This window comes from Passer domesticus, chromosome 6, assembly GCF_036417665.1.
Source record: "Passer domesticus isolate bPasDom1 chromosome 6, bPasDom1.hap1, whole genome shotgun sequence".
Taxonomy (NCBI): Eukaryota; Metazoa; Chordata; class Aves; order Passeriformes; family Passeridae; genus Passer; species Passer domesticus.
The window spans coordinates 50,712,446-50,727,912 of NC_087479.1; the positions used below are offsets into that span (position 1 = coordinate 50,712,446).

Sequence of the window (15,467 nt, forward strand, 5' to 3'; positions counted from 1 at the left end):
GTTAGTTTGCTAGAACTGTTATATCTGTAATTTACTAGTCTGAGGTAGAGATGTACAGAAGGTTCTGGAAGCACTGGTGCAGACTTTAAGGGATTCTACAGTCACTGAAGTGCCAGAAAAGAGCTACAAATATTTGTCCAAGTGCAGTCTTCATAAGCTTTGCAATTGCAACATTTCAACATCTGAGGTCAGAGTGGAGGGTTGAAGTGGAACTATTCTAGCTGGGGGAGCAGGACTCTTCATTATTTTTCAGTTTTCAAACAGCAGTAGAGGACTGAAGTTCCAGTTCTCCTTATGTGCCCTACAGTTAAAAAGGCATCTGCAGTAGCTGATCTTGGGGTTGAGTTGGTCTTGAGAGTTTCTTTCTTGGCTTCAGCTGGTGATGATAACACAGAAATGAATGCAGAGTTGCTGTGAGTGTTTGACATCAGCAGATGCATCCTGAATTACTCCAGCTAAGGGCACAGAGTGCTGGGAGCATTTTGTAGAGCTTCACAAGGGTTTAGTGGGAGCAGCCCTGATTTCAGCAGGAGGTGTATGTATGGATACAGTGCCAGTGGGATGCCAAGGACAGAGGAATCAAGCATGTGGAGATGCCATACATCTTAAACCACTGTGTAGCTGTTAGGAAACTATTTTGCAAGCTGAAAAGTACTTCTAGGCCATGCACTGTGGTACATGCTGCCACTCCTGTTCTATTCCCATCTATTTCCATTTCTGTGTAGCTGCTTAATCTAATGAATACTCCGAGTTCCTTTTCAGAACTAATTTAAAAATAAACCCTCCTTATTTTTGTTCTTGTATCAGTCCCCTACGTGCTGGTTTAATGTTTTTCTGTGAAAGCAGTGTAATCTTTGATATTTCTTCATTAGGCATTGTCTTGGCAAGATCTGTTGTACTTCCTTTTGTCACTGAAAGCTGCCCTTTCCTCCCTGGCCCTGGGGTGACCTTCCTGTTGGAGCCCTGCACCACTCAGGGTGGCCTCTGTTCTCTGACTCAGTGCTTTCCACCTCATCCAAAAATACACAGTGGTCTCCTTTGGTTTTGTCTTGTACCCAACTTCTTCCTCCTTCCTAGAATGGTCCACTAGCTTCCTGTCTTCTGCCTTATCACTTCAAATTTTGTACCAACTTTTCATGATGCTTGTTATTTCCTGTTCATCTCCTTTGCAACTGTTGTCTCAGGGAGTCATTATGTAGCCAGGGTTTCTTTAATATTTCTGGATTGCCTGAAGGCCTGATGGATTTTAAAAACTCTGGTAATCTAAGCTATATTTAAAACTGGCTGTATTAATATTTTGCTATGTCATATAATAGATATTTTTTTAAAATTACTTTTATAAAGACTTAGCTAAACAGAAGTTGTTTTAAGAGTAGTCTGATTTTTTTTTTTTTTTTTTTTTTTTTTTTTTTTTTTGTTGGTTTCTCTAGCTTTAGCTGGGACAGTGCAAAGGTGAATTTAGCAGTAATATTCAGAATTCTATTAGCAATCCAGCAGATGCTGACTGAAGCACTGGCTTTGAGGAGGAGCAAGGGGCTAATGTTTGCCTGTGGAGGAAAACTTGGCTTGTTTAGAACTGAAGTGGAGGTACCTGGAGTGAGGGGAATTTCTTGGAAAGTCAGTCTTTGTCTTTTGCAGAAACTTCCTTTAAAAAAAACTGTTTCCCAGCTGTATAATGTGGGCAAGGTGAAAACTGTGCTGTGCCCAAATGACCATTATATTTTGAGAGTGCTGGATCTCTCTTTACATGCATATGCAGTGTACTGGCACAAAGCTGCTTGCAGAACCCTTGAGCTTAATGACTGATGTCTGTTGCAGGTGACAGAAGAGGAAGGCCAGCAGCTGGCACGGCAACTTAAAGTAATCTACATGGAAGCCTCAGCAAAAATCAGATTGAATGTAGACCAAGCTTTTCATGAACTTGTCAGAGTTATAAGGTATGGTAATTGAGACCAGATAATTCATGTACATGTATTAATGGATAGCTGCAGCAAAGGTGTTGAAATGCAGTGGGAAATTGCTGGGAGGATTCTGCTGCCTGCTGTTACCTCTAAGTTTTAGCCAATAATATCCATTATAAAACTCAGGTGCATTAGGAAAAATGTTGACATGAATTTAATATATATTTAAAAGAGAATGTTGTTGTCTTAACCTTTCAGATTTTATTGATCACCCAGTCAGTAAATGTGATAAACTGCCTTCTGTAAAACATTTGGTTTCTTAAAAAAAACAACAAACAAACTCCAAAAGGTGAACTCAAAAACTATCACTTTATCAGTAATTTGAATGTAAAAAGGAAGTGCATTCCCTATGAAAGTATAAAAAGAAAGTGTGGAATACAGTAGTTGTGTTTATTTACCTGCAAATTATTCTATGAATTTAATTTGAAATTCCTGTTTCCAGGAAATTTCAGGAACAAGAGTGCCCTCCTTCACCAGAGCCAACACGGAAAGAAAAAGACAAGAAAGGCTGCCATTGTGTTATTTTCTGAAAATCCCAAGAACCAAGCTATCAACTGCCAGATAATTTTTTTTTTCTTTCCATCATTTTACATCACTTCTGGTATTGGTCTAGCCTTATATGTGCATGTCCTAAAAGTGGTCACCAGAATAGCCTTAGTCCAAGAAGCTGGCAGAATAGCTCTTGAAGAAGACTCGGTCATCCTGGGGCAGACTTCAAACCAAAACACTAAGGCTGCTTCTCTAATACCACAGTTCCTTCCTTCTGTCCCTTCAGAGCTTGCACCTTGTGGAGTTTTATTCGCAAAGGAGATGAAACAAAACCGTGTAGGACGAGGTGTTGAAGTCATGCATAAGTTGTCTCTTGTGAATTAATTTATTTTTACTTCTGACATTTCATTAGGTATTACAGAGACCTATATTGGAGTATATAGAATACTTTTTAAAAAAGGGGTGGATTGGCTTTTTTTTGTTTGTTTGTTTCTGCCCTCAGTTAAATTAGACTTGAGTATTCAGCTAGCCTTAAGAAACCTACACTGAATTTCATTGTCAGCAAAAATTTTCATCTCTCATTTATGCTGCAGTTTTATTTCGGTGGCCAAAACATTCTACTGTATTTATTTTTGGAATCCAGAACAGCTACAGGATGATTACTACTACTATTAGGATATGGCCAAATACCTGAGCTCCTTCTGGATTGAGGCATTTCAGCTTATTAAGAAATTTCACATTATGTTTGAAAACAAATTGTGTCTTCCTTTGTATTTCTGGGTAAGGGATTAAGGAAAACTAAAATTGTAGCTGTTTTTGTTTCATGTGATATAAAAACGAATTTGATCTTTCCATTGTCAGAGATGATTAAATGTTTTTGCTATATACTTTTATACATTATTTTCTTATCAAACTAGTTAACAAGTATTTTTATATGTTTGTAAGCAAATATGCTTTCACAGCATAACTTGTGTATATGTAAAGATGAGTATTTAATTCTCACAGTTCACTTTTAACTGACAATATGTGGGATTTGCCAAACTGTGGTAAATTTCTCCTTACTCTCCTGGTTATACCCAAGAGTGGCCAATTATGTGCCTGCCCAGCACACCTATAGAGTAAAATCTAGTGTTGTGTTTTAATGAATTTCAGTATCCCTTACTAAAGACTGACCATTATGTGAATTATTAAACTGTAAGACTTTTAACTGATTGTTTAGTTAAACTGTGGATGGTTGTTTAAATTTGAGTTCTGTGGATTGTGTTTAAACAATTCAAGAGTATGGTCCCTGATATTGAAATACTGAGTGGTATTGCACAGTTGTCACCTTAACTGAATGTGTCCAACAGTTCTTTGAAACTTGATTATTAAGCAAACCCTTGTATAACTTCAGGTGCTAGAATTAAAGATGATCTAACCATTTTTGGGGGGTAAACACACTGCCTCTTTCTGCATCTCTTCCAAATCCTGCATTTTTTGGGGGGTAGGGGGGAAAAGGGAGTGATGGAACCTGGCTAGGGTACAGCAACACATATCTGCAACAGCATTTTCCTCAAGCTTGGAAGTAAAGAAACTTCACTTTCAAGAAACATTTCAGCTTAAGTCATGACAGATGACAAAAGCTGATGTTTGCTTTGGCTTGAAGTGTGCAGTCAGTGGTCCAGTCTACAATCCTTGTGTTTTCAGGCTGTGCTCACTGTCAGGTGCTCTGCCATAAATCTGGAAGTGTCTCCTGAGAAAACAGGGCTGAAACAAGTTCCAGGTACCTTTGCAGCAACAAGGCATTAAACCTTGGATTCAAGCTACTGCCAGGCATTGCAGAGGAATTTAAGTTTTTTAAAATGTAATTTAGATTAGCTTGTGTAATGCAGTTTTGAGAGAGTGGGTAGCTTCCCCTCCCTGCTGGATTTATTGGTTGGTGAAAGGCTACTTAGGAGGAGTGTGTGGAAGATTCAAACAAGGAGTTACAGTGGAAACACATTTGGGAGATGCATTGCATTTTTCAAGTCAAATGTAAGAAATTACAGCCTGTAGCAAACACCATGTGTTTTCTTAACTATGTAAAGCTCTCTGGAGGTAAATCACTGAATATGTGGCTTTAGAATGAGTTAAGACAACAGATTACAGCATGTGTGCTGAGACTGAACTTGTTCAGTGAACATATCCTTAGATTTTATAATTGTTTTCCCTTTATTTTTTAACCTTTCACTCATGGTAGAATGGCTTTAAGTAGTGGAGTGTTACAAAAATAAGGTTTTTTAACATGCAGCTCCTCATAGCTGATAAGAGAAGGTGGTAGAGCTCCACCTGGAGAGTTGGATAACTTTGAGGAGGTTGATGCTAAAGAACCTACACCTGCTAAGCCACGTTGTAAACATGGTGAACCTTACAAACAAAATAAACAACCCTGCCACCACCAGCAGCTGCTGTGCAAAGTTTATTAACTAAGACATGTGCATGTGCTTTTTAAGGCTTCTGTTGGAGAGAATGTGCAGAGAAATCTCTGTGTGATGTTATAATCTCTTTTCAAGACTGTGACACTTCAAGAAGATGTTAAATGTAGGCATTTGGATCCTACTCTTCAGACATGAAGTAAATATTTAGAAAGGTAATAGAGATTTTTGTTCTGTAATGCTGATCTGGGTGGCTGTGAGTTCAAAACAGCTGAAGATATTTCTATGATTTGCTTTTCTAATTGTTGTAGCTGAAGGTAATGGTGAAAAATGATGCTTGTGGCCCTGGTGTGGTGCTTGAAAAAATGTAATGGGGACCTTGTCAGTCTTTTTAAAAGTAGTAGCCCTGATCCATTGGCCTTGGATTGGTTGTGAATTTACAGCATTGCCACCTTGCTGTAGAATAAAGTTTAGCTGACAGTCCAAGAGAGATTCCTAAAACTTTTCCTGGCAGAAGAAAAGCTTTAAGATTTGTCACTTCAGTTCAAGGCTGCACCATAAATCTATTAAACTTGCAGGTCAGGAATCTAGAGAGCTTAAAATGTACCCAGAAATTATCTCCTGTTCTTTTTAGAGCAGGATAGGGTACCCCCTAGGGTAGGGTCTGGATCTGTGTTTCAAAGCACAAAATAACACCTCTTTCTGGCCTCTCACACTGCTGAACCTGCTGCTCCACTGGATGAGGAGTGGGGTTGATGTGCTCATAGGCAAAAGCCTTTTTATGCATGGGAGCATGAGATGAGCTGTTGTGAAAGGGTTAATAAAGCAAAATACATTTGGAAGGTGTTAACTCCCACTAATGCCAAGGAAAACTCTGACTTTAATGCATGGCCTTGTGGTTAGTCATCATTGATAAGGTTCAAGTCTGGATTATAACAAAAATATTGGCTAAGGTTCTTCTGACATCATTTCTGTGACACGATTTCACCCAGGGTGTTGTGTAGTTGCTGACTGGCCTTGCCACATCTTGTTACAAGACCTTGATGAGCTTACTCCAAACAGGAGGCTTTTGAAGTCAGTCACCACAAGCCCAGCACTGCCAAAAATTATCTGCACTTATTCCTCAGAAGTTCATTGCTGGGAAAGGGTCAGGCTGAACAGAATGCATGTGCACTTGGTTTAGGTATAGATTTTGACGTTGGTTACCCTCACATACCAAAACCATGATAAAAGAAACACTCAAACAGAGTTTAGGAAAACAACCAAGCTGGAAATAGGGGGGCCATGGGAGTGTTTCTTTCATTACTGCACTGACCACAGCAGGGCAGCAGCCTGCCAAAACATGAAGGCTTAAAATTGTCATGATGAGCTCTTGCTCAGGGCATCCTGGATGGTAAATGCACTGTTTATTACTTGGTAAGTGTGGCTTTTCCTGCCTTTCTTACCTGGATCTGTTGTAAAGTCAAGTTAAAATTGCAGGTTTGAAGTGAATTCGGGATTTTGCATGGTGGTAAGTAGAGATCTGAATCCCAATGTTGTGTACACATGTTGGAAGGCCAGAAAACTTCAGAAAATTCTTGATCCTTAAATGTCCTTGTAGAGCTCTGACCATGGGAGCACTTGCATGCAACAGGTCAGTTGCAGAAATGAGGATGGGGGGTAGTTAGAGTAACCTTTAACTGGGAAGAGAAAAAATTTTAAATGAGAAACCATAGATGTGGAAAAGGTGAGGGATTAAACCACAAGGAAAACTTAATACTCAGGGACAACATTGTGAATACGTGCTGGGCTTGCTTTCTGTTCTAGACTTTGAAGTTTCTTGCTTGCTATTCTAGACTTTTAAGACTTCAGTTATTGAGAGACTCTTATTTATAGTAACATTAGCACTTCTTAAATTACTACATTAAAAAAAAATGCTTCTGACGTTGTAGAGGGAGAAATTAGCAAGCAACGTGCCAACACCAAAAATGCAAGTAGAGACAGTGATTAAACCTCACAATTCCCTGTGTCCTAGTGCAAAGCGTGGATTAGGGTGTGCTAAACCCAGTTTTCACATCAGTTTAACTGAACAGAAGCAGTAGAGCACAATCACTTCTCTGAACGCCCCGGGATCTCCTGCAGACCACCACGAGATGGCACCAGGGGCAGCCCTTCGTGCAGCTGGGATCCCGGACCGAGTTCAAGTGCCTGCTCTTACAGACAGGGTAGGAATGCAAAGCTGTTCATCTGTAATTAAACGGGGCCGTGTGTCAGGGCTATTTCACAGTAATTATTTTCCATGGATTCTGTAAAATCCGGATGGTCGGTAGCTGGGGAAAAAACAGTGGTTTTATAACTAGTGGTTCTGAAGAAATTCATTTGAAAAGCGGGAAGGATACTTGCAAGTCTAAAACATTAGATGTGTGCTAATTAAAACATAGTACAAATTCTTAATTTCTTCAGAGTTTGCCAACTTTTATAGTTGCCAGCCATTGTTGGGAATATCAGAGACAAAGCAAAAATGGGTGATATTTGTGTATCTTTAGTAACAATAATAACAATAAAGAACATACAATTTGCAGTCAGAAAGTTATGTGTAAACATTTCATGTTCAGCTAAATAATATATCCATGATGATTACTGAAAGCAAATTTTGTTGTGTTTGTAGGGTATCTGGGAAGGCATCTGTCACTCCCAGGTTCTAAAGTTTGGGCTCTTGCATTGCTGCCAGGAGCTGCTTTGTGATAACTTCTTTACAGCAGTATTATTTGTAATGGATGTCCTTGAAGGGCTGGGGAGTGGAAGTAGAAAATACACACCTGTTTTCCACTTGTAGCACCAGAGCTATCCCTTAGAACTCCTCTTTGACATCTTCATATTGCTGGGACGGAACGTGACATATTCCAGACCATTCCCCTCTGTCTTTCAGGAGTTAGGTCCTGGACAAGGAAGATGGGGAGCTGTTGCTGGGTGATTTAGTGACAGTAGACACAGTACCCAGAGCCTCCTCTGCCTCTTGACCAAGCTGATTTCCAAGGTCCCTGTGAGGAGGTAGAATGAGGAGAAGAGGCAGGAGCAGTGGGTAAGGAGCAAGGCAGGGGTTATTTTGGAGGACTCGACCCATACAAATGCACAGGCACCTGATAGAGCCCATCTAAGATGGAGAGAACGCCTGCTGATGCCCTCACAAGGATGCTGGGATATCTTTCATGAGCATCTTTAATGGAAATTCCATTGGGAAATAATGGAAATCCAAGGGAAATTCCTGGTGGCTGGAGGAAAGCAAGTGGTGCCCTCCTTCCTCAAGCAAGGCCTGGAAAACAATGCAGGGAACTGCAGGGAGTCATCCTTGCTTCTGTGCATGGAAAGTCACATAATGAGTCCTCCAGGAACATGTTTCTGGGCACGTGAAAGAGAATTGGTTGGGAATGGTCTGTATAAATGTATGAATTTACTGGAGTCAGCCACACCTGACCACCAGGATTGCCCTCTGTGGTGAAGTGTCTGAATCTGTGGATGAGGAGAGAGCAGTTTTACCTCAACTCAGGAAGCCTTTCAACACTGTTTCCCACCCTATTTTGATATCAAGGTTCAGGGTTTTGTGGGCTGGGTAAAGAATTGACTGATGGATTGGGCTCAGAGTGAGTGATGGTCCTCAGTGTGTACCAGGCTGACCTCCAGGCAGAGTCTGGTGACAAGAGAAAGGCTGCAGGGATCTCACCTGGCATCTTGAACGTTTTGTCAGTGACTCGAAGGAGACAATTCAGTGCACTGTTAACATGTTTGCAAACGACACCATGCTGGGGAGAACCAGCTGGTGAGCTTGGGCATGGGGCTGCTGGAGGAACAGGTCAAGGGGAGCACATGGAATTTTACAAGAAAAAAGGCAAAGACCTTTTTAAAATCAGAAGTTTTCTTTAAAGCAGCCTAAAACTCCAGCAGAGCTCTGTGACTTATCTGGGAGTCAGGTTTGCACTCGTGCATGCCAGGAAGTTTGCACTGGACCATAGTGGCTGCCCAGAGCAAGCCAGGTTTGCATTGCTGGCTCCAGCTCATCAGAGAACCAGAAAGAAGAAACAGGAGCAGTGGCTTGTGCAGCTGATGTGTTTTAGGGGGTTAATCAGATACTTCTGTTATATTTTAGAACGTGTGAAATGCTGCTTCCCATTTCAGACAAGTTGCTTGTTGAGTGGGATGTCAAGGAGACAAATGGTGAAGTCTTGCACTCAGGCTCAGATGTTTTAAGTGAACCATGAAATAGGTATTGTACCTTGTGTGCAGAAGGACAAGGGGCTTTGGTCTTTAATTACGGGCTGCTGCCTATGAACCAGGAATAAATACATTACAAGGCTTTTGCATTTGGTTTCCAACTGGTCACCTGCCAGAAGATTCTGCTACTTTAATATCCATACATGGATCCTCTGAAATAGTGCCCTGCACAAGAACAGACCTCTACTGTGGTTTTATGGTCTAGTGAAGAATTTTGTAATTCAAAACTCCTCTCAGTCTGAGCAGGATCAAGTGACTTTTTTTCCGTATCTGGCAATTACATTATTAATTTCAGAACAACACTAAAAGCCTGGAAAGCGTAACAGTTGTGTTCCAGGGTGAAATCTGTCACTGTTTTTCACAAACCTGAGATGTGAAAGGGTTGACGGCTGCCGGGGGATTTGTTGATGCTTTTTTGCCTGCTCTACTGAAAATGACAGTGTTTTTTGCCCTTTGAAATGTGGTCAGCACCTCATTTTTGGCTTGTGTCACTACACTGAGATGACAAAGTTCCCACCTTCCAGTAGAGGGGACAGCCTGATGCGTGTGGGCATGTGTCTGGATTTCAAACTCACTTTTTGATATTTTCATGTTCTGTTTACCTAAAGTAATCCAAATTTCTCATGACGTTTAAACAGTGGTCATGTATTTTGTAAGCTTCAAAAATTAATTTTTAAAAGAGTAAATTGATTGGATTTTTAATTGGTTTTGATATTTTCACACCACCCCCCCTCCCCCAATTCTGATTTATAAAGCCTGAGGAGTCTTTTTTAATGCTCCTGGTACTGAATTCCTTCTCTAGCAAAATGACCTATGGAAGAAATTCTTTACTGTGAGGGTGTTGAGGCACTAGTACAGGTTGCCCAGGGAAGCTGTGGATGCCTCTTCCCTGGAAGTGTTCAAAGCCAAGCTGGCCTTGAGCAGCCTGGTCTAGTGGGAGGTGTCACTGCCTGTGGTAGGGGGCTGGAATGAGATGCTGTTTGATTACCCTTCCAACCCAAACCATCCTATGGTTTAAAATCTCTGTGTTAGAAGCCTGTCAATGTCAGTCCTTATTCAGGACAGGGCTGCCTGGCTGGCTACTTAGCCACTGTCTGTGGTAGCTGCAGAAATCTGGGAATGTCAGTATGTGTTTGAGGACACAACCAAATGAGGCATCAGGAGTTTCCTTCTGAATGCTGGAGCCAGCAGGAACCAAGAAGGAGCATGAATGGGAACACATGTAGTGCAGGGCAGGAATTTAAAACACCTTTACTAACACCTGGTTCTGTACTGGGGCTGATGCCATTGCTCCTGCTGCATAAATTGGAAAAAAACTCCAATTATTGTGGTTTTGTTGAACCTGCATTTCAGTTGGTAAAGCTCAGGACTTCTTTCATGGATAGGAGGATGCCAGAGGGATGAATGCAATATAAAACTCCCCAGCAGATGGGGACTGGAATTTCCCAAAGAGTGGCACTGCCAGCTGGCTCTTGAGGGGCTTCAGGGCTGACACAAGCTGCTGCAGCCTTGAGGGAAACATTGGGAAGCTGCTGGTGTCCCAGAGGAGGGGAACGTGGTGGGTTGGAGCATCATTGTCCAGAGCTGCTTTGTGCCTTCTTTAACACAAGGGAAACTCCAAACTGTCAGAGCAATTTTTATATTTCAGCTTTTAATTTTTATTGATTAACAAAGCAATACCTGACAGAAGGCCACTATACTCATCCATTGGCACAGTCTTATGTTTTATGTCCCACCATTTCTGTACAAGTGGGAAATCAGGATGTATTTCAGAGAGGAGCAGAGGATGAAAAGGGCTAATGAATTACTAAGAGATTGCCTTAGCAGTTCACACTGTACAGATGGATGAAACCACCACGCTGTCCTTTCAGCAATATGGTCCAGGAGGGAGATTGAGCCTGCTAAAAAATACAGATCAGCACCCACGCTGCTGTGGACTTCCTCTGCTTTAGTAATTATAGTATTTTCTATAGAGCAAGTATAGCATACACATCATATATATATATATATATATATAGTAAATACAATATTTTCTTTCTCTTAAAAAGAAGGAAGAAGTTGAGCTCTCAAGAATACATTGCCAGTTTCTTACACTTGTGAAGACTGGGACATGAAACCACCGTGGATGGCACGGTCAGGTTTCTAAACACTTCCAGAGGGTTGGGTCATCCTGTGGCTGTGTAGGAATGAGGACATTGCAGTGTGGAGGCTGCAGAGCCAGTGTGGGTGTCTCCCAGGCTGTCTTGGTTGCTGCTAGGAAAGCTGTGCTGCTTCAGGTTCCTTTCTGCAAGATGTAAATTGTCATGCTGGCTTCTTTGCAAAATGCCTGGAGCTTGACGAATGAAGTTGTTTATTGTATCAGGAGCAGCATAAAATCATAATGGCTCTTGGAGGGAATTTTTAGAAGCTGCATTATCCTTTGAAAGGAAGATGAAATACAGAATTATGCCAGATGCTCTTAAGGATGTAAATACCCTCTTTTCAGGCAAAATCGTTAAGCCCAACTTCCATAAGCTTTACTTTGGCAGGGTAATGTGAGGGAAAGTGGAAAAGCAGACAGGCACGTTCCTCCTTCCTGAGTTCCCTGTATAAAGCATTATGTCATCCAAGGCACTGGCTTATGGAGTCCCCAGCAGGGATGTTGGGTGTCCTGGAGTCACCACTTCCTGTCCCATTGCTGCATGTTTCTCCTCATTTTAACAAGTTGCTCCACAAGTCTTTTGTGCTGTTGTATTCTTTTTTTTTCCTAATTTTAAAATTATGCAGTGTTTTTTCATCTCATGCTTCTTGTAAGGCAATAGAGCTCCTGTGGGGCTGCAGGCTCTGCAGTGCTGTTCCTGTGTCTGTGGGCCCACATCTGCTGAGCAAGGTCCAGATGTTTGTTCTGCAGGGGAGTGCACTGCCCAGGTGTGAAAGGGTTTGTAACTGGTTTTCCTGGAGCTATCTTAGAACCTGTCTGGTTACTAAATGAGAACTGGCATGTTTTGTTCAAGTCAGCCTGACTCCTCTGGAGCTGCGGTTCAGGCTGGGCTGCACTAGTCCACTGGTGTCCCCAAATGTCACCCTGCCACTGTCCCAGTCTCACATCATGGGACAGTGGCATTCTGAAAAATCCCCCTACAATGGTGCTTAGGAGACCAAATCTCCCCCGTCCTTGCTCTCCCCCCACCTCCTCCTCACCTGCAGAACTCAGTTTGAACCCGGGCAGCCCCTCGGGAGGACAAAGGGAGGAACTTTTTTGTCGAAGCAGCAGGGCAGGGACATTAATGCTCGATCCTGTGGCAGGGCAGCGCCTGCAGATCCGGGAGCATCCTCAGCTCCGGGCAGCAGCCCCGAGGGCTTGGAGAAATCCCTGCTTGCGTAAGCACTAATTAGCGCCGCGGAAGGACTCCTAATCTCATTGAGCAACTGTTTGGGGTGCTGGGGCAGCGTCGGTCCTGTTGATACAATATATATGTGCATAATCACAGAGTGGGCATGCCCAAAAAGCACACTTAAAATCAAGAATGTTTCTAGAATATCTAATCCGGAGTTTTGATTTTGCACTGTTAAACCTGTTAGGCTCCATCCAGTGACTCAGCAGGTACTTTGCCATTTGTCTGCAGGGAAATGCAGCAACAGCCTGTTTGCTGCAGCCCTGCTGCCAGTTTAATTTCTGTGGTATTTCAACAGCTCAAGCCAGTATTCCAGATGACATTTATTTGGGTGATAACATCATTTGCTGTATTCTGAACACCTGAAACAAGGAAGATTTTATGTCTTTTCAGTGCTCAGTTCCATTCTTTCTCCCAGCTGGCACTGGGATGGGAAGTCTGTGGGGCAGCTTCTCAATGCTTTTCAGAACTGGAATGTTATCACTGCTCCAGCATTCATATACTGTAACCCAGAAGTCCAGCCCCTTGCTCCCCCCGGATTAAACATGCTTGCTTTGAGATGTCCCTGCATCTGCAGTGGTCAGAGGGAATCTCTGGAAGCAGGGAGCAGACGTGACTCATTTCAGATGTGTGTGGATGCAGCCGTGCTCACATGGTGGCACATGCCCTGAAGCACTGGGAGCAGAGGGAATGACAAGAAAACCATTTCTCTCTCTGACTGAATTCCAGCATGGATCTCATTTCTGTTGCTGCCACTTACACAGGCTGATGAGTGCCCCAGCTTCGCCTTCCAAACCTTTCTGAAAATTTCAGCTTTGAAGTGGTATTGTCAGCAATGCAGGCTGTGGGGTCAGGGGCAGGAGCAGAGCTGGGACCCTTGCAGAGGAAATTCACTGCCCAGCAGCAGGACCTGGAGCTGCTCACAGCCGATCACAGGCAAAGGCTTCACTGTCAGTCATTAGTATTTGTTTTGAGTTAGTGAAACAAGAATTAACACACTCTGGAGCAGAAGGGTTGGGAGACTTTGCATCCAGGCAGCTGTCACCCAGGGAGCTGTCACCCACGTGCAGGAAGCAGGGAGACACCTGTGTCCCAGGAAGCTAAGTCTGCTGCCCAGAGTATTTTTTGAGCACTCTCAAGCTGTTGTTTACCCACAGCAGAGCAGTGGTGACCATACTTGGCTCTACTCTGGAGTGCCTCTTCTGTGAGGATGTGTGTGAAGGGGTCCCCTGAGGCAGGCACAGGCAAGTTCTCCAAGCATTACTCTGCCAAAATTTGATGGGGGATTGGTTTTGATGTGTTACCTGTGTAGAGAGGCTGTGCTTGCCCTGAGGTTCAGCAGGGTCAGCCCCAAATCTTTGCATCCCACCTGCCTCAGCATGCTGGGACAAGACAGCTCTGGGTGTATGGCTGTGTTTGCACTGTCACACTGAACCACTGTGGTTGACATTCTCCTGCTCAGTGCTTTGGTCCAGGATGAGTGAGAAGGAGCCCGGGGTGCCAGTGAGCTACACTTTGAATAAGGCATGTGAAGAGGACAGCAGCCAACCTGTGCTCCTTTCTTTTATTGATGTTCCTTGAGGGGTTTGTTTCTGACAGAGGCTTCTCTGGGCTGCAGGGGCTCATCAGGATGATTTTCAGCTGCTCCCATGTGGAAAATGTTGGCCTGAGTAATCCCACAGACAAGTAAATGGTTTCAGTTTGCCCATTTCCAAATGTCTCAGTTTGAGCAGAGCAGGTAGGTGGAGGAGATGGGCTGTGAGTAACTCTGCTTTCCAGATGGTCCAATTCATCCAGGTCACTCCATGTGAAAGAGATAAATGGGAATGCACTGTCTGTACATCACATCAACAACAGGGTATAGGCAGTTACAAGGAGCAGGGCTCAGGTCTGGGCACTTTAATTGCCATTCCAAGGAACCCTGTTTGATGTTTTCCCTGTTTGAAAGAAGTATGGCCAAATACCACCCATATTCAGGAAGGGTTTGATTTGGGTTAAAACTGGTACCTGGAAAAAGCTCTTGGGGTTGTTCTGCCTCTCCTGTTGCAAAGGGATTGAGGGTTTGGTCTATTCCCCCTTTGAAAATAAAGACTGGAAATTTAAAGAATGATGGCAGACATTCTTTTACTTGAACTAAAGGAACTGAATGGCGCAAGAACAATTGGCTAACTGGTGTCCATGAATACCTTTGAGCTAGGAATGGGAAGTCTCTGTCAGTGGGGTGGAACCCCAGGACTTTGAGCTACTTTCTGGAGCTCTAGGAGCTCTTAACTAGCAGCCTCTGGAACTTCAGCATGAAATCCTCATCAGATACAGTGGTTTGTGAGAAGAGTGACTGGTCCTGATTCACTCAAGAACCTTCCAGTCCTTATTTATGTATCCTTGGGATTCTTATACATTTCTCATGAGAGATCTTACACATAAGAGCAGGGCTGGGCACCTGGCTGGCCAAGCAGTGAATGAAGGAGCCAGAGGATACTAGCACAGGCCAAAGAGTTGGGAGTGTCTGGGAAAGGTGTGAGAGCAGTCCCCCACCTCTCTGTGTGTCTGCAGAGAACCTTCATTGCTCTCGGAGCTGACTGTGCTCACGTGGCACTGCTTCTGGAAGCATCTCCCTTGGCCTCGGGATGGTCAGGCCCTCTGGGCAGCCTCAGGTGCTGTGGTGTTGCAGGAGATGGGTCATGATGTCTGTGCCTGTCACTGCATGGCCATGCAGCCAAGCCCCACAACTGAGGGATGTTGGGAAGCAGACCTGGTTCCCAACCACCGGGCAGGTGTGGGCACCTGGGAGCACCACAGGCCCTGTGCTGCCTTCAGCTGAGGGAGGTGACAAACGGGGCTCGGCACAGGCACAGGACACTGCCATCCGACCAGGGATGTGTGTGCAGGAGCCATGAAGGGTGGTTTGGCCTTCGGTCCCGGCTCAGGAAGAGCCACATGGAGGCTGGAGGGCTCTCACATCCCTGCCCCGGGCTGAACTGCGACCACGCACTGTGCAAACC

The 15,467-nt window shown here is 43.6% G+C and overlaps 1 protein-coding gene across 1 annotated transcript in view; it reads left to right on the forward strand.

Annotated features, from left to right (window-relative positions):
• The window catches only part of RRAS2 (RAS related 2), a 41,896-nt gene extending 38,024 nt beyond the window's left edge, over positions 1-3,872 (forward strand). The window contains exons 5-6 of the mRNA XM_064425427.1: positions 1,819-1,937; positions 2,404-3,872. Coding sequence (XP_064281497.1) covers positions 1,819-1,937; positions 2,404-2,491 — 207 coding nt within the window. The 3' untranslated portion in view covers positions 2,492-3,872. The remainder of the gene's footprint in view (positions 1-1,818; positions 1,938-2,403) is intronic.
• Positions 3,873-15,467: the final 11,595 nt, after the last annotated feature.